Source organism: Mchenga conophoros, linkage group LG19, assembly GCF_057382185.1.
Source record: "Mchenga conophoros isolate Kocher_MC1m ecotype Shallow Benthic linkage group LG19, M_conophoros_male_GT1.1, whole genome shotgun sequence".
Lineage (NCBI taxonomy): Eukaryota > Metazoa > Chordata > Actinopteri > Cichliformes > Cichlidae > Mchenga > Mchenga conophoros.
This window is the reverse complement of record NC_140544.1, coordinates 1,327,205-1,345,442: the sequence shown is the minus strand read 5'-3', so window position 1 is coordinate 1,345,442 and position 18,238 is coordinate 1,327,205. Positions and strand designations below refer to the sequence as shown.

At 42.5% G+C, this 18,238-nt stretch overlaps 2 protein-coding genes across 4 annotated transcripts in view; both read left to right on the top strand.

Moving 5' to 3' along the window:
• The window catches only part of baz1a (bromodomain adjacent to zinc finger domain, 1A), a 39,168-nt gene extending 32,583 nt beyond the window's left edge, over positions 1 to 6,585 (top strand). For all 3 annotated transcript variants that reach the window (XM_085258143.1, XM_085258144.1, XM_085258145.1), the window contains 7 exons: positions 651 to 815; positions 2,057 to 2,265; positions 2,348 to 2,446; positions 3,333 to 3,511; positions 3,784 to 3,992; positions 4,459 to 4,546; positions 4,642 to 6,585. In XM_085258143.1, coding sequence (XP_085114269.1) covers positions 651 to 815; positions 2,057 to 2,265; positions 2,348 to 2,446; positions 3,333 to 3,511; positions 3,784 to 3,992; positions 4,459 to 4,546; positions 4,642 to 4,817 — 1,125 coding nt within the window. In that variant the 3' untranslated portion in view covers positions 4,818 to 6,585. The remainder of the gene's footprint in view (positions 1 to 650; positions 816 to 2,056; positions 2,266 to 2,347; positions 2,447 to 3,332; positions 3,512 to 3,783; positions 3,993 to 4,458; positions 4,547 to 4,641) is intronic.
• Positions 6,586 to 8,291: 1,706 nt separating this feature from the next.
• Positions 8,292 to 17,894, top strand: cfl2 (cofilin 2 (muscle)). The gene is made up of 4 exons (XM_085256990.1): positions 8,292 to 8,449; positions 10,817 to 11,124; positions 12,132 to 12,208; positions 16,928 to 17,894. Exons 1-4 carry the CDS (start codon positions 8,447 to 8,449, stop codon positions 17,038 to 17,040), a joined length of 501 nt encoding a protein of 166 aa, XP_085113116.1. The 5' UTR covers positions 8,292 to 8,446; the 3' UTR covers positions 17,041 to 17,894.
• The last annotated feature ends 344 nt before the right edge of the window (positions 17,895 to 18,238 follow it).

Sequence of the window (18,238 nt, the reverse complement as noted above, 5' to 3'; positions counted from 1 at the left end):
ACTGTGTAGTCGAGGGCCTCTTTAGGATCGGTAAAGCGTTTCTTCATATTGCATAACACCTAGTATCCATCTGCACTCTGCAAATGCAGTGGTGAGGGCACTGGGTGAGGGCACTGGGTGAGGGCACTGGGTGAGGGCACTGGGTGAGGGCACTGGGTGAGTCCGAAGAGGCTTCCAGGCCTACATCGCTCGCATCATTCCTCTTAGGTTTAGGCTTCACAACTGTTGAAAAACTCTCAAAAAATCTATCCACATTGATTAGCAGGTTATAAATTTGCATGTTTGAGCGTATTCAAAGATTTATTTTTTAAGTAATTCTGATGAGCTATCCCACGGCTCACTAGCGCCCCCCTGAGCTCATGCAAGTTCTTTTCTTGTCCTACTCTTTGTTTTTTCTTTTTTCTTCTTGTGTGTTTGTATTTTTGACTGAGAAGTGAAATTTTGAGAAACTTGGAGCTTTTTAGCCACCTCGGTGTTTTAGTTTTGTCTTTTTTCCACAAACCTTTTTTGAAGATAAAAACTTCAGAGATTTTAGCCAATATATAGTTTTAGGAATGTATTCAGGTTTATGTTGTGGTGATTTCTGCGCCGTCCTGATGTTTATGGTTGAATTAACGTCTTAACAAGTTTATGTGGTGGTTTGTTTTCAGGTGTTTGTTCACCTGTCCAGTCTGGAGCGAAGTATCCTGTGGTCTCGCTCCATTCTCAACGCCCGCTGTCGCATCTGTAGATGCAAAGGAGATGCAGACAACATGGTGCTATGTGACAGCTGTGACAGAGGACACCACACCCACTGTCTGAGGCCACGCATGAAGGTAGGCACACTACACCGGCACTGTGAGGGACAGCTTTGTTTGCAGGTGCACTAACACTGCATGTTTACAGTGCTGCTGTTTTCTTTCATCTACTATTTTGCATAAATGTGCTAAATTCAGAGATCTAGTGTTCCTTCCTCCTCCTGTGTACAAATTTCTAGTTTCACATATAAAATGTATGAAGTGTGTGAGCCATGAACCAGCAAGTATTTGGAATTAAAAAAACGTGCTCTCTGTGATTGCAAAACCTGCAGGTTGGGCAGTAAGCAGGTAAATGTTTTTTCCTGCTCCACCCAACCTTCTTGAACTTGCCATGAACAGCACCGTTACCAGGGATGTGCATGACAGGCTGAGTGATCGTCGCTGTTGTTACTAGTCAGTACCGGATTTACTAGTCCTTCAGTCTAAGGCTGCGTTCACTCTGCAGGTCTTGATGCTTAATTCCGAGTTTTTGATCAAATCCGATGTTTTTGTCTGCTCGTTCACACTACAAATAAAATGCGACAGCAAACGCGCTCTAGTGTGAACACTCAAAGCGCCCGCATGTGCAAAAGAAGACGTCACACACAGCGCGCTCTGTTTAGACCCAGAGCAACAGTATGTTTGACTGATGGCCTTAATATAAAGACTTCGGACTTCACGTTAAGTTATTTTGTTATTTACATAATAATGTAAATAACAAAGTAATGATCCTTATTGCTGTTTAAGAGAGGAGCGGTGCTTCAAAGGATAGCTGCAGATTTCTGTCAGAATCTGCAGATTATACAGAACAAATAAAATGTTTACGTTGTCTTCCCAAGAGTTTCGCTGGATGGCCAGGAAGCGTTCGCGATGTCTTCTCCGGCGCTGATAATTGGCGTCTGTCTTGTGTCGGTGACGTAAAAGGCGGATTTAATGCGACCTGACCATCAAACAGCAGTCGCTTTCTGAAACATCAGATATGTATCAGATTCAGCACCACATACGAAAGTGACCCAGATCGGATTTGAAAATATCGGATTTGTGCCGTTCACACTGTCACACCATGAGGCTGCCCCCAGCTGTTATGGGAGGAGCATGTCATACTGAGAGGAACCCCCATGTGTAGGCCTTAATACGCTGGAACAATTACATCTGCCTTTTAAACTCTTTGAAAAGAATGAGCTGTGTGCACAGTTGGAAAGCTTCTGATTGTGAGGCAGCTTCAGGCTGAGCACGTGTTTGACATGTTTGAGGGAACCAACCAGTGTGTTTTCACTCAGTCTGTTCCAGAAGGTGAATGGTTTTGTCCAGACTGTCGACCCAAACAGAGATCCAACCGCCTCCCATCCCGTCAGCGCTCGTCTATTGACGAGGAGGAGGAAAGAGACTATGATGATGAGGAAGAGGAGGAGGAAGAGTCTGAAGAGGAGGAGGAGGAGGAATCTGAAGAAGAGTCAGAGGAGGAAGAGGAGCAAGAAGTTGTCGTGAAGTAAGTGTTAAAAATAAATCAATAAATGACCTTGTTCTTCAGGAATGAATCGTTCTGGAGCTTTTCTTTTGAATCTCTGCAGCCCTAAGAAGAGGCAGACTCCACTCCCCAAGGGCAAGAGCCAACAGGCCACACCCAAGAACAGCATCACCACGTCAGGGAAAAACACATCAGCCTCCAAGTGAGTGTCTACCATAGATTGACCTCTTAGGTCATGTAGTCCTGATGGCAGTTTTGCAATATTCCCTGACCTTACCTTAATTCCATTTTATTTATAGTTGCCTCAAGGCACTTTATAATATAAAGTAAAGACCCTACAATAATACAGAGAAAATACCAACTTCATATGACCCCCTATGAGCAAGCAGTTTGGTGACAGTGGGAAGGAAAAACTCTTTTAACAGGAAGAAACCTCCAGCAGAACCAGGCTCAGGGATGATACTGCCTAAGAAAAGCATGTATAATGTAAATGGTACATAGCAGATCATTAGAGATAGGTTGATCATATTTAAGATCGAAGCATTAATTAATGGCAGGACTTCTTTGAGCAGTTTTGTAGGAATGGGGTCTAAAAGACACGTTGATGGTTTGGAGGAAGTAATTATTGAAGTTAACTCAGAAAGATCAATTAGAGAAAAAGAGTCTAACTTAATATCAATGGTACTAAGAGTAGCTGTAGATAATATTACATCTGTGGGATGATTACTGGTCATTTTTTCTCTAATTATAAGAATTTTATTTGTGAAGAAGTTCATGAAGTCATTACTAGTTACCGTTAAAGGGATTGTTGGCTCAACAGAGCTCTGACTGTTTGTCAGCCTGGCTACAGAGCTGAAGAGAAACCTGGGGTTGTTCTTATTTTCTTCAATCAGTGATGAATAGTAAGATGTTCTGGCTCTGTGGAGGGCTTTCTTATAAAGCAGCGAAACTAAACTTTAGTGCAGTCACAACAAGTCCTGATCTAACTTTACTATTTACTTATGCTAACTGTGAAACTTCATTTTGTGTTAATCTAGATGAGTTTGCTGTGTTTCCAGTCCCACTTTACTGACTCTGTCTAATCACAGATCCTCAGGGAAAAAGCCCATAACCCCTCCGGCCTCTGATGGGAAAATTCCAACCCGCTCCAGGAGTCGGACTGGTGCTCATGTGAGCCATGAGAACGTGGAGCCAAACAGTCACATAAGCAAACGCAACACCAAAACTGCACCAGCTCAGAGCGAGTCTCGCAAGAGGTCATTAACAGGTAAGCAGCCAGTCAGCAAACAGTAAACACCTGCTGAGGGTGAACTTTAACAACTAACATATAAACATCCACTCAACAATGTGTGCACCAATCAGTAACCAGCCAGTTAACATCAAATAACTCTGACAGGTGAACACTGTGGTCCAGGCAGGTTTCTGTGCAGTACAGGAGCATGGACCACAGTGGCACCATCCTGATTCTTAGCCAGCAGAATTGGTGCATTTGCTGCTCTGATCTGAGCACACATCGGTCTCTCCCTCTGCTCCTCGTAGAAACCGCCGCTCCTCGTAAACTGTCCAGACCCATCCTGCCTGTCCTTCCCTCGTCACACTCTCCAGGAGCCTCCTCATCGTCCTCTAACCGTCGTTCCTCTGGGAGGAACCAAGGAGTACACGAGCTGTCCGCCTGTGAACAGCTGACAGTGGAGCTAGTCAGACATGAAGACAGCTGGCCCTTCATGAAGCTGGTGTCCAGAACCCAGGTACTGCACCCATGTAGCTGTGTTTTAGTTTTATGTTTAGACCAACAAGAAGTTGATGAAAACGAAGCAGAAATGTTTCTCAGTCCGTTTACATCAGAATTAAATTTAGTCATCTTAGTAACAGTTAGATACTTACCTCAAACACAACTTGGTAGGAAAAGCAGACGAGTCAGGTTTAGGAACATGAACTATGGTTCAGGATGGAGGTTTAACTCTGAAGATGTTGTGGACCACAGCACTGTGCATCCTTTGTTTTGTGAGGGAAATGGATGCAGCAATATGCAGGTATGCTTTGACAGTACGTTTGGGATCATTGTCATGCTGGGAAATGGAGCAGTTGCCATTTAGACTTTTTCCACAGTAGTAATTAACTTCAGGCCCGGGTCGAGTCTATATTTGATGTCATTGTGTCTGACCAGAAACGCAGCCTGTAGCATATTTCTTTACCCGTTACATCTCCATACAGGTTCCAGATTACTATGACATCATTAAGAAGCCGATTGCGCTGAACACCATCAGAGAGAAAGTCAACAACTGTGAATACCAGACTGCAGGTGAGCCACGTGTAGATCACTGCGGTCAGAACATGCGTGCTTCTGTGCACAATGTGAACATGTGACTCTCATTTCTCTCCATTTGGTGTCTGCAGGCGAGTATATCTCAGATGTGGAGCTGATGTTCTCCAACTGTCTTCAGTATAATCCTCGTCACACTAATGAGGCGAAGGCCGGACATCGACTGCAGCGGTTCTTCCACGCTGAGCTGAGCAGACTTGGCCTATTGGAGCACGGCTCTGCCCTGCCCACCAAACGCTCCCGACACTGAAGCAGACGCACTCCTGTCACCTTCACCGCCGTCCAGGGACTGGAAAGAGGAGACAGATGTAGAAGTTGCAGTTGTTTTGTTCCCAAAGGACTGAAAAGGTGTCAAAATATATTAGCAACCTGTGTGCTCCGTTAAGCAAAGGGATAACGGAGGGCAAAGGTCAGCAGAACCATTAAATTAATGTTAAAAAGAGTTAAAGTTCCATTGTTAAAATGAGCTTTTTTCCACTGCTTCTTACATGAATCTGTTCTGGGAGCTCTGCCCTTCTCATGTGTTGTGCGTTTAAAAGCGTCTCTCTCAAAATTAAATACGTTGCAGCTGCTGTGAGTTCATGGGAAAGTTGTGAGCTAGGCTTTGTATGACCTGCTGATCAGGGCATTTATTTCTAGTCTATTGGATAGACAGACATGTAGCAGATTGATGGGCACAGACACATTCCTGTGGCGCTGTAACGACAGTAGAGTCCCACCTGATTTCACCTGATGTTTCCTTTAATCCAGAAAAGCAAAAACCACTAAATACTCTGGGACTTGAGGCCCTCAGTGTTTTCTCAGGGATTTGTGATTTCAGTGTAAACTGTTTCAGCTAGTTTTACTGAAGCGGAGCAGCTGCAGGGATTCGGGGCTCAATCGATGGAAGTCTGTGGCCAGCACTATTACAACAGTAAATTGTATTTAAATAGGTTTTCTAGCACGTGAAGTATGACCAGATTGGTTTACAAAGGAACATTTAATAATAGAAAAATAACTGATTAATTCCTCTACATGAAGTTATTTGATGGCATGCACAGCCTGCAGCATGACCCTTGGGCTGACGTGATTGCAGCTTCCATGCACTCAGACTCACTGTGGGGCGTAGAGCTGAGTAACTTTAGCTTGGTTTGAACGGAAATGCTTGATTTTTCATTAGGATACAATCAGAAGACCATAAAAACTTTTTGGCTAAATTTCATTTAATGATGACACTGAAACAACAGCCTTGTTTTTATTGGGATGTATAAATTTAAAACACGCAGGTAATATGTACATGTACACCTGTTTATGCTAATTATCAATTCAACCAGACTGTGTTGATTGTGGCTTCCACAGACTTCTGTAATGATCTACTGGGTGAATTTCAAACTGTAACCAATAACATGCAGCTAGTAGTGCAAACCCTTTCATTATATTGCATTGGCAGAGTTATAGATGCAGTTTGAGAGACTATGAAGATGCTTCAACATCTCAGGAACACCTTCCCCCAGCTTAGCATTGAGACTCAAAGGATTCCTTTAAAGCTCCATTCAGACGGGATTCAGTTTAAAGGCGTGGATCTGAGTCTGTCGTGCATTGAGCTACTTGATAACAATTCTCCTTGTTAATCTGACAAAACACAAAAGTCTGATCAGATCTGATCACTAAAGAAGTGCACGATTTGAGCTGGTCCTTTAAGCTGCAGCTGCCTCTGTGGATTTGTAGTTTTTTGTTTGTTTGTTTGTTTTTTGACTACTGAGTTTTTCTACATTAGTTGTTTTGGTTTTGTCAGCATTGTCAATTACATGCTGTGATGATGATGATGATGATGATGTCTGCGTTGAAGGATGGAGGTCAGCAGTAGACACTACACTGGAGCTGCTGCAGCCTCACTCCTCCCCTCCCCATCTGCTGTGTATTTATTTAGCCTCAGTATTGTCTTTATTTATGACTGCTAGCCTCCCTCTTCCTCCTGAAGCTTTCATCTGTTTGTTGTTCTAATGTAAAAATAAATTGCCTTTTTATAAGCAACTACATCCAGTCACATGATCTTTCATCTTGAAAGTTGCTGTTGTGAATCTGTTTTCTTACATTATATATTCTTTTTTTTTCGTACATTATAATCTGAGGCGATAACTGAAATATTCACCGGTCTTTGTTACTATCAAAATTAATCAGGATCTAAAAAAAAATGAAAGCCATCATGTAAAGTCCACATTTGAGCGCACAAAAACAGTTTGCAGACTAGTTGGGCAAAGAAGCCTCTGCCACCTATCTCGACCAGGTTCACCTGTGTCTGCCAGTCTTTATCACCACAGTCCTGCACCATGGCTCCTCGCACACCTCTTCCGATGACCAACTACACAATGATGATCTTTTTCCCTCTGTGGAGAGCAAAACTACTGGTCTTATGGTAGTGTGGATGACATCTGGAACCTGGGGCCTCCTCTTCAGGTCTGCTCTTGGTTTCCATTCTTAGGCTGACTGAAGTAGACTTCAGCTGGTTTTACTGGATACTGCTGGCTTTGCTCCCTCTGCCATAAAGGTTATTGCAGGTGTAGTCTTAGCTGTAAACGGACTTTCCCTGAGCCAGTACGCTGTCCCAATGAGATACGATGAGAGATGACAACCCCAACCCCCGTCCCAAAGAAAATATGTAGACTAATAAAAAATTAGTAGTTAATGAAAATAATTTTAACATCTGGATTTTGTGTGTGTAGACCTGATCCAACTTCAACCTTGGCAGAATGGTGGTTGTGTGTGTGTGAGAGAGAGAATGTGAGACTGGCTGCAGGAAAATATTTTTTTTAAAGTGTCTCCAGCCTATTATTATACATGATTCTGAAAGAGAGAGATCCTATTAACTTTAAGCGCCTTGAGACAACCTTCGTTGTGATTTGGGGCTATATAAATAAAATTGAATCGAATTTGTGAGCCGGCTCCCTGCCTTCCTGTATTGGGGTGCCTCATTGAAGATCCACACTGGTCACATCAGTCTCACAGATATATGAGGAGAATCTCACACACACACACACACACACACACACATATATATCTATATCATAGAGATAGAGATAGATATAGAGATCTATCTATCTATATCTATCTATCTAGATATATAGATATATATATCTAGATATATAGATATAGATAGATATATAGATATATAGATAGATATAGATATCGGAGATCTCTGTCCAGAAGAGCGCAGTCCTGGGAACAGCTAAGATACTGCGCAGGACCCTCAAGCTCCCAGGCCTCTGGTAGAGGACCCGAGCTTGAAGGATAAACCGCCCGCAGGGGCGTGCTGGGTGTTATATATATAGAGAGAGAGATATATAGAGATATATATATAGAGAGAGATATATATAGAGAGAGAGAGATATCTATATACAGATAGATAGATAGATAGATAGATAGATAGATAGATAGATAGATAGATAGATAGATATTAGCTCAAACAGCTGAAAAGCCTATTTTTCCCAGCTCGGGCGTGTTGAATTCTATAAGAAAGCCATAAATAGGTGTGTCTGAGTCTTCTATCAAAAATTACAGCTGTCTTTATGAAGTTGTAGAAAAACGCTTTATTTCGCGTTTCTCGCTATTACATGCATTTGAATGGAGTTCTCGCTAAAACTAAGCTGATCTTGTGAAAGTTTACAGTGAAGAAAGAAGTAAACGAAGCTCTTTAAACATTGAATGCGCCTCCACAGCTCTTCCTGGTGAGTCTTACGGAGTGACATCGGTCAAGAACCGCCTCTCTTCCTCTTCCACTCCCTTCCAGACTCCCCCCTCCTTTCCTTCTTCTTTGGTCAGCCGGCCACATTCCCCGCTACCTTTCACCCACGAGAAATACCGTTCTGACAGCAAAGCAGTCCGGACAAACCCCGGGACAACATGGTAAGAACCAGCCGAAACGGTCCCGTGTGCTGGGCCGAGGTTCGGAGGAAGCTCACTGTTTGCGGTGCGGATCTGTGACACGCCGTTATTTGCGTCTTGGCGTGTAGCATGATGTTAGCTAGCATGGCTGCCGCTCCCGTTAATTAGCCGCTCTCTCAGCAGATTATTCGGTGTCTACGTGGTCGAGCCACCTCCGACATCAGGATTTAGTCTACTGACGTCGGTACATTGTCTTTTTTTAGTTTGTGTTCAAAGATTTTTATCCAAATTAACGGCCCGTATTGTGAGTTGGGCCAGGCCGGACCAGACTGGGCCGTGCCTAGCCGCAGGCCGTGTGGCCCGGGGCGGCCATCTTATTCCAGTTGATGTCCTGGTGCGGTGACGGGCCTGAATCCTGCGGGTCCGTGTGAACGAGGTTCGGACCGGATCCGGCCGGCTGGACCCGCTAGATTAAGGTGAATGGGGTCCGGAAGGCCCGACCGAGTCCGAGTGAATGAGACGGACGGTGACTGTGCAGTCTGTATGGCGGCCTGTAGGCTAAGCTGTGGTGCACCAGTCAAACCAGCCGGGGACTTCATGTCACTTCTGATTGTTTTAAAGAGAGCAGTCCTGATTCTCTTTGCTTTATTCTGAATTTATTAATGCATCCGGCGGTTTTCTTCATTGTTGTTATTGTTATTTATAAGCAGCTAATGCAGCAACTAACTTTGTGTAATCTGACTAATATGGATCAGTTGTTTGTGTATGCGCATCGATGTGTTTTTATACCTCGAATATTTTTCATTTGAAATGGAAACTCATTCAGTATTTGTGGATGCCGTTCTGTAGATGCTAAGTTGGAAAAGCATCACCATCATATTGCCTATTGCATTTTATCGTTTTCACTTATCACCTCTCGGTCTTCAGAATCCAAAGTCCAAACCAGAGATTGTTTTTATCATCAGAGACTTTGGGTGGAGCTGTCATGCCAGCTGTGGTCATCACCGTCTCCCACTTGTAGTGTTTCCTCAGGTCGTGGGTATCATCCTCCTTTAACATAGAAAGATACACTTAAACATTTGTAAACGTGTGTGTGTGTATGGGGGCGCGGTCAGTGCTGCATAGTATAACAAACAAAAAGTGTTTACATATTTGTCAAATATGTATCGATCCAGTGATGCCAAATAGTGATATTTTCTTATGAAATGCAAATATAAAGCAAACTCGTTTTGTATCAGTTGCTCTTGCAGTCCACCAGATGGCGCAATTGAAGAGTTTTTTCCCCTTAGTGAGCTCGGCAGAGGTGATGACCACATGTGGGATAACGGAGGCAGAGATAGAAACGAGGAAGGTGTCATTTGTGTTTAAATCAAATTTCTGGACATTTTTTTTAATGAAATGGAAGTGATACATGGGGTCTGCAAGGAGTGTCATATGAAAATATAGAAATTCTACGAACATCAGGACTCATGTTACACCCAGGGATGGCTTTGCCTTCCTGTGTTAATGTTAACTCTGAATCAGCTCAACTGAAAAATGATCCAAGCCAAGTGCTGGTTGGCTACCTCCCAATTCAGAGCAAGCCAAGAAAATAACACTCTATCTGCAAAGACCTGTGTCTGTACAGCATTGTGGAAAATGCTCCAAACACTGGAACCCAGGTATGGGATACCATCACAACGTGGATTCTCTACAGAAAGAGAAGAGGCCGTTCCCGAGCCAGTAGGCGATAAAGCTCAGGAGGAATCTGACATCACTGAGCAGGATGACAGACCGACACCCTGTCATACCAGCCAGGATGAGGAAGCCGTGTGGGCTAACAGACTGGCTTGGTCACACTTATGATGATGTTGGAGCACCTCCAAAATTATTATCTGCCACAGCTGCAGAGGAGGAAAAAAGATCTCAGGAGGGCTACACCACTGGCACTAAACTGGTAGAAATCCCATGAGCAAGTCTGTCCTCTCCTGGCCATGCTGGGGGGAAAAACTCCTTTGTATCCCAGGTACTAGTGTTTTAATAGAAGTCTTCTCGATGGCTGGAGACATCGTCACACTTTGACCTCACAGCATGTTGATCAGCTCCTCTTTAAGAATCACAGTGTTGACTTTCCTAAGAATACTAACTTACTGTCGTTGGAGGCCGACCCGTGACTGCTGCTCTCAGATGCTGCTGGGCTTGTCTGTTTTCTCGCTGTGTGCTAGAGAATTTAAATACATGGTGTCAGCAGTATTAAACTTTATGTCACATAATATAAAATGTTATCAAATTTGGACCGGTATTATTGGAGACTATATTACAAACAGTTGTAGACTGAGGCTCCTCATTCTTTTTTGACATTTTGCAACAAATGAAGAGCTTCACTGAGTTACTGCCTCTTCTTTGCAGGCATCAGGTGTGACAGTGAACGATGAAGTCATCAGAGTGTTCAATGACATGAAGGTCAGGAAGTCTTCAACCCAGGATGAGGTGAAGAAGAGGAAGAAGGCGGTGTTGTTCTGTCTGAGTGACGACAAGAAGACAATCATCGTGGAAGAGGGAAAGCAGATCCTGGTGGGGGACATCGGCGACACAGTGGAAGACCCCTACGCCAGCTTTGTCAAACTCCTCCCACCCAATGATTGTAGATACGCTCTGTATGATGCCACCTACGAGACCAAGGAGTCCAAGAAGGAGGACCTGGTTTTCCTCTTCTGGTACTGTATTATTTGGGAGTAGTCAGGATTATGAGATCAGTCTGAATCTGGGCTGAAGTAGATGGGATGGGTGCAAGACTTTGAATACATAATCTTTCTCTGTGACAGTATATACATATGCTATAAATAATTTTCTTTACAAAGTTGATTTGCTGTAGTTTCCTCGCTGACAGTTTAACCAAAAGGCATTTCCAGTGGAAACTGGCCAACATATCCTCAGCATAACCAAGTATAATATCAACAAAACTTAAGAGCTTATACACACACAATACGGTAATATTATGTTGAAGCACAGTACGTATCACTCTGCGAGGCTCCTGCCTACGATAGCCGTAATGCTCCAACAATCCATCAAGCGGTGCGGCTTCGTAGCTCAGCAAAGTCGTACTGAAACATTTGACAGATTTTCGAGCGCCGTGCACATAAAATCGTTTTGAGGTCAGTAACACAACCAGAGTTCATACATAAGGCACACGGGATTATAAGGGGCTCTGTCGACTTTCAGAAAAATCAAAGGATTGATTTTAAGTGCGCCGTATTTTCCAAACAACACGGTAATAACAACGGCCCGCTAGCATGCGCTACCAAAAATAGTGCTTTGTTGTGTATCTGACGGACGAAAGCTAAACCAGTTCCACACCACTGAAGTTGCAGCATTTTTACAAACCAGTTCAGGTTCATCTGTTTCATTCAACGATCCACTTTCGCTCTTCTCATTCTCCGTCGCCGCCATGCTTTTTCGGCCATGTGCGTATGTAAACATAGGCACTGCGCGTGCACGTTTTAACCATATTCTATCGCGATATTTCATTTTCTTATCGTTGCCCAACATTATACCGGTGTTGCAGAGAACGGTATGATATAGCCCAGCCCTAGTCCTAAGCCTGAGCTTTTGGCTCGCAGGTCTTGCTTTTTCCATAAGCTGATCTCATTATTTGAACCTTTGTCACCGTTTAATGTGAACATCCACCATGACATCATGTGACTCTGTTTTTCTTCCTCCTCAGGGCTCCAGAGAGCGCTCCACTGAAGAGCAAGATGATTTATGCCAGCTCTAAAGATGCCATTAAAAAGAAGTTTACAGGTAAGTGTTCAGATCTGCATATACACCACTCTGTTATTTTTTTGGGCCATCATCGAGCCTCTTTATTGATGATGTTGCTTATTTTTAGGTAGAAGCACGAGTCGGAAGTTCACGCGTCTGACACACCTGTGGTTATGACATTCACTGCTTAAAAATTTCATGGTCCAAAGTTTGAACATATATTCCTGTGAAATAGCTTTTAAAGGGGTGGGGGGCTTGGGCTGAGACCCAGCCTATTCATTTGTCCTCTGTAATGCAATTTTACTGTATTTATACAGCGTCAAATCACAACAACAGTCGCCTCAAGGTGCTTTATACTGTAAGGTAGAGCCTACAATTAGGGCTGAGCGATATGGCCTAAAATTCATATCGCGATATAATTTGAAGCATGTGCGGTAACGATATATATCGCGATATATTCTTTTCTTCTGTATAACATATTTTCCGCACTATAAGGACTTAAAATCCTTTAATTTTCTCAAAAATCGAGAGTGTGCCTTATGTATGAATTCTGGTTGTGCTTACTGACCTCGAACTGATTTTGGCAGAAATCTGTTAAAAAATGTTTTAGTACAGCTTTGGTAAGCTGCACTGCTCGATGGATTGTCAGAGCATTACGGCTGCCGTAGTGAGGAGCTTCCCGGAGTAATCTGGGTCCAAAACTCCGTCAGCTTCAGGTCCCAAAGTCAAACGAACACTGAGAGTTAAAAATGGTCTAAATTCTTTCATCTTTAATAAAATGATCAGTGTTGCTGCTTTACCAGGTGTATTAAGTTTTACATCCAGGCATCCATGAAAACAGAATTTATTAAATTTAACGGACTTAGAAGAAAACTAAACAGCAGTGACGTTTGCAGGTTACTGAAGTTGGACTACCTGGTACATAATGTTGTGCTACGTGATTGCTAGCGACACAGCTATGTTAGCATAACATTAGCACAGTGAAGCTGGAGGATGAACGCCAACTTTTTTTCCACTGGATAAAAGTTAATGTGAGGGATTCTGGTGGTCAGGGACAAATGCAATCGTATAGCAGGATGCTGTACACGGGCCAAACTTCAGTCAGGAGAACAACTGAGATTATTCATCCACAATACGAGGTTAGTTATTAATATACTGGAACAACATGGGAATAAAGAGAGAATTCAACATTAATGAATCAATATTACGGAAGTGGAGGAAGCGCAGTTTTTGGCTTTCCCCATATTTCAAAAGTGCTTCATCTCTTTGCTGTGACTGTCGGCATAATTTGCAGATGATAATGGTTTTAGCCGCTGCGACGCTTTCGACCAAAACAGGCGCAGTTTGAGGACATCATCAACATGCGCTATCGCCATAGAGTGGTATAGTCAAAATCTCTATCGTTGGCCAAATTTATATCGTTTCTATCGCCCACCCCTACCTACAATAATACATACAGAGAAAACCCCAACAATCATATGACCCCCTATGAGCAGCACTTTGGCGACAGTGGGAAGGAAAAACTCCCTTTTAACAGGAAGAAACCTCCAGCAGAACCAGGCTCCTGTGTGAATATCATCTTGGTTTTTACACAAAGTGCAGGGAAAAAAACACAATTTTTTTTGAAAGCCTAACATAAGTAATAGAATAAAAAGTTAAAAATACACTAAAACCCACTCAGAGTATGGAAAACAATGATGAGGACAGCTACTGTTTTTTTTGTTAGGATTATTTGTGATTGGCTGAGTGGGTCCAGGTTATATTTGTTGGGTTCAGGTGTTGTGTTAAGAAACCTGTATGAAAGAGCAGACGTGGCGATTTTAGTCAAGTCAGAACAAGTGACTGATTTAAAAAGAATAGGGCTAGATTTACAGTAAAAGTAATGCACGGAACAGACAAACTCGTAGTAACCAAATAAACATGATAAATGCATGAAAAAACTCACACAGTAAAAAAAAGACCTTCAGGGTTAGGGTGGTTCACTCCTGCCAGCTCAACATGTATTAAAGCACCGCCCACCCGCCAACGCAATGCTACTGTCAGTGTTGGGTAGCGTTACTTTTCAAACTAACTTGTTCCATGATTATTGGCAATAAAAAGGAAATTTATTACCGTGTTACCTTCTGAGAAAACAGGAGGACGGGACACATTACAGTAGTTTTTGCCATAGAGGGAGATGGGATTATTGTAGGGTTATTTTTCTGACCCCTTCCCAGAAGAGTTATAACCTGTTACAGCTGCAAAGGGTGCACATTAAACCCGAGGGTTTAAGAATGCGATATCATTCCAGGTGATGTAATTGAGAATAGGGCTGTGCGATATGACCAAAACCTCATATCCCGATATAAGACATCTATCGTCCGATAACGATATAAATCACAAAGATTTAACGTTTTCTGTAAATTCTGTGAATCTCGGGCAGCTCGACTTGCGTGAAGTGTTTCCAGCTGGGCGTCGTGTACCTGGAGTCTTGTGTTTTAACCGATGCATTAAAGGATGCATTTTTAGACATAAGTTGTAACGGCCGCCATTGTCTTTGTATTTATTACACGGCGTGCTGCGGGGAAAAGCCTGTTCTAACGTTTGAGTCTAAGCTTTATTTTTTAGCACCTGACGGCTCTTTGCTTCTCGTCCGTAAACACTCTGCATACTCTTTCGAGTGATTCAGTTTATTTTGGAAAGTCTCAACAGGATCTTGAGCTTTATTGTGAAAGGTTTATGTGGAAAATAAACAAGTGGAGATGCGATGGTTTTACCGTCGTTGTTGCTAACGACAACGCATAAAAACAGGCGCTTGTCCGTCTGTAGTGTGGTTATATTACATATAAGAGAAAGAGAGAACTTAACATAGCCACTACAGTGACGATCAAAACCATGAAAAAATATTGCAGTAAACCGTTTGTTTTGCGACACCACGAAACAAACGATAGCATAAAATGAAACAACAGATGTTTTTATATCGTCATCCGATATATCGTTATATCGAACAGCCCTACTTGAGAAGGGAAGCACTTTCAGCTATAAGTGTATATTTGGGAACTGCCAAATTGATTTTTCTGTTTTTAGAGCTGCTGCTCATTCATCTCAGTTCAGTTTAATTTTTATAGAATCAAATGACAACAGCAGTCATCTCAAGGAGCTTTATTTTGGGAGGTAAAGAGCCTTCAATAGAGAGAATGACCTCTGCCACTGTGAGACGATCCATAGGTTAGTGAGGTTAACGTGGACCTAACTGAGAAACCAGGGAGCACTGCACGTGCCCAGTCAACAACTTGTCAATCACAAGTCTCCTTTCTGACTAATTGGACCCTAATTTACAAAATTACACATTGCTCGCAGTATGATTAGCGAGTGAAACCAGGAACACAGGAGGAAAATGTTTGCTGAGGTTACACAGTGAGCGGTTGTTTCCTCATAGACTGCAGCCACACGAGTACCCATTAGCTTTGTTCTGTGGAAACCCCACAATGTGTCTGGAAAGTTCTTTTGGTTGTTATGCAGCGTTGGTCAAGTTACTTGAAAAAAGTAATCAGTAACTAATTACTGATTACTTCCCCAAAAAAGTAATCCCGTTACTTAACTGATTACTTATTTTCAAAAGTAATTAATTACTTAGTTACTTTTTAAAAACACGATTTACAACCTGAAGAGGTGATAAATAGATCTTTCAGCCCAATTCTACTTTTTCTGCATAATCCATCATACAAAATGTAATCAAATGGAAAAGTCTCTTTTTAAAACTTGTTTTATCAGTTTTAATCTTTTAACTTTATGCATCAAGCAAAAATTAAATTATCTGCAACATTCTCTGACTGGAAGAAATTAGTTTAACATTTAAACCTATTTTCTGCACATTCCAGCACATAAAATAAAATATTTTTTGTGTTTACACTCAGTCTTTCAAATAGATGCAAGTAAAACACAGCAGAAAATAAATAAAGTCAAAGACTCAGCGGTCCTGTTGCTCTATTTTCACCTGTAAAGCAGGAGTGGGGCAGGCGGAGGGTTACCCTGGTGCAGGTGTGCCGCGGTCAGTGGAAGAATCCGCGAGTTTCTCTGTGAGTTTCCCATTACGTCGTAGCTACTCGGTGCTTGTTGGAAGTTTAGGGTTTTTTCGCTGTAAAAAGAAGTTTTCTTCCCACGCACAGCGGACGCTAATGTTTTTGTCACTTTTTATGGAATCAAACTCAAAGTAAGGTCAGTACTTCCACGCTTTAAACGCTGCACGCTCATACTCTCTCTGCACTCGATCCACTATTGATCTGCACACAGCTGCTGTCACTAACGTCGCACTCGCTTACGTCACTGTCGTGAGACATTCTCGCAAAAAACTCACGGTTTTAGTAACGCAGTAACGCAGCGTTCCTACGGGAAAGTAACGGTAATCTAATTACCGATTTTGCAATAGTAATCCCTTACTTTACTCGTTACCTGAAAAAAGTAATCAGATTATGCGTTACTGCCCATCTCTGTTGTTATGTACACACATCTCCTATTGCTTTCTTCTCCGTGTCACAAAGGAAACAATTCCAACAATTTTAACGTCGTTTGACGACATCAGTGTGGGAGCTGCTTCGTGTTAAGATGCATTTCATGAAATAGAAAATTACATGGAAGGGATAAGGAAGTGGCCTGATACTGTTTCTCCTGGATGAGTCATCTTCAAAGAAAAAGTCATTTAATATTATATTAAATGGAATTTCTTCATGAACATTGTGAAGTGTTTGTACATTGTGCTGAGTGGGTGTGTCTCCACAGGTATCAAACACGAGTGGCAGGCAAACGGGCTGGATGACATCCAGGACTTTCGCACACTGGCTGAGAAGCTGGGCGGGAACACGGTGGTGTCTCTGGAGGGCAAGCAGCTGTGATGTCTCGGCGACAAACTGAGCAGAGTCAAGCCAACCGCCGTGCCATCCAGACTGAAGCACCTGACCCCACCTGAACACCACTGCTTCACCCAGCAGCTTGCTCTGTCTGTATCAATGTCCTGAAGGAGTTAGCATCTTTAGGCCTCTTTGTTTTCTTTTGGTTTTTGTTCTTTTTACTTTCCCTCCCCCGACATTAAGAAGATCTCATTAACATAATGATATGCAAACACCTCCCAGTTTGTTGCCACATGACTTCTGTTCACCTTTCAGAAACAAACAAGAGATGACACTACCAAACCACAGGAAAGGCTGTCTCTCTCACACAGCCACTTTTGCCAAAAAGTGAAAGACGCAGCCACGTGTGTTGAAAGCGAGGGTTGCGCCTCCAACAGCACACAGGTCACACTCACCATGCTTTTTTGACTTTATTTATTATTATAAAGTGTTTTTTCTCTCTCTCCAGTATGTTTCAGCCAGACAGACACTGTTAGACTATGCATTCAGAAAAGATTACCCAGCACTTTCTGTTGAAACACTACAGGTTAAGACAGCAAAGATCTGCATTAAATTCTCTGTATTTATGTCTCCAAGATAATTTGTTTACCTCAGCTTTCATTCCTGTTGGACTCACTACTTTCTAGTTTTGGTCATCGCCTTACTTTCAGTTTGAATGTAACTGTCACACCAGAGTTAGAGTGCACTTTTATTTTGTAAAGAAACACTAAAGGATGCAGATTTGACCCCAGCAGTGAGAGACTACCCCACAACAACACGACATTTGGAGCCTTAAAGTGGAACGTTGTTTCTGAGATCAAAGGAAGCCACTTTGCAATAAAAGCCTGTGGCAGAACTGATGCCTCCGTGCCTCGTCTCTGTTAATCATGGGGTGAAACTAGGGGAGAAATGTAGAAACTAGTGAAATCGACATCGCTGACATGGAACACAAACGTGTTCTAATGCCCTCATTAGACAAGCAAAATGTCTAAAGAACGTTTTTTGGATGCACTACTACTTACCCATTAAGTAGTAGTGTATTCAACAGTAGAACATGGAGCCCAATTTTAAATCAGACTGGTCTTAGAACGTCTTAACTAGCATATCGACAGAATTCCTTCAAACTTTATAGCCTTCATTAGAAATGTGACTTTACCACAACCTTGTTAGACCCTCATTAGAACTTATGGGTTATGGATAAGTA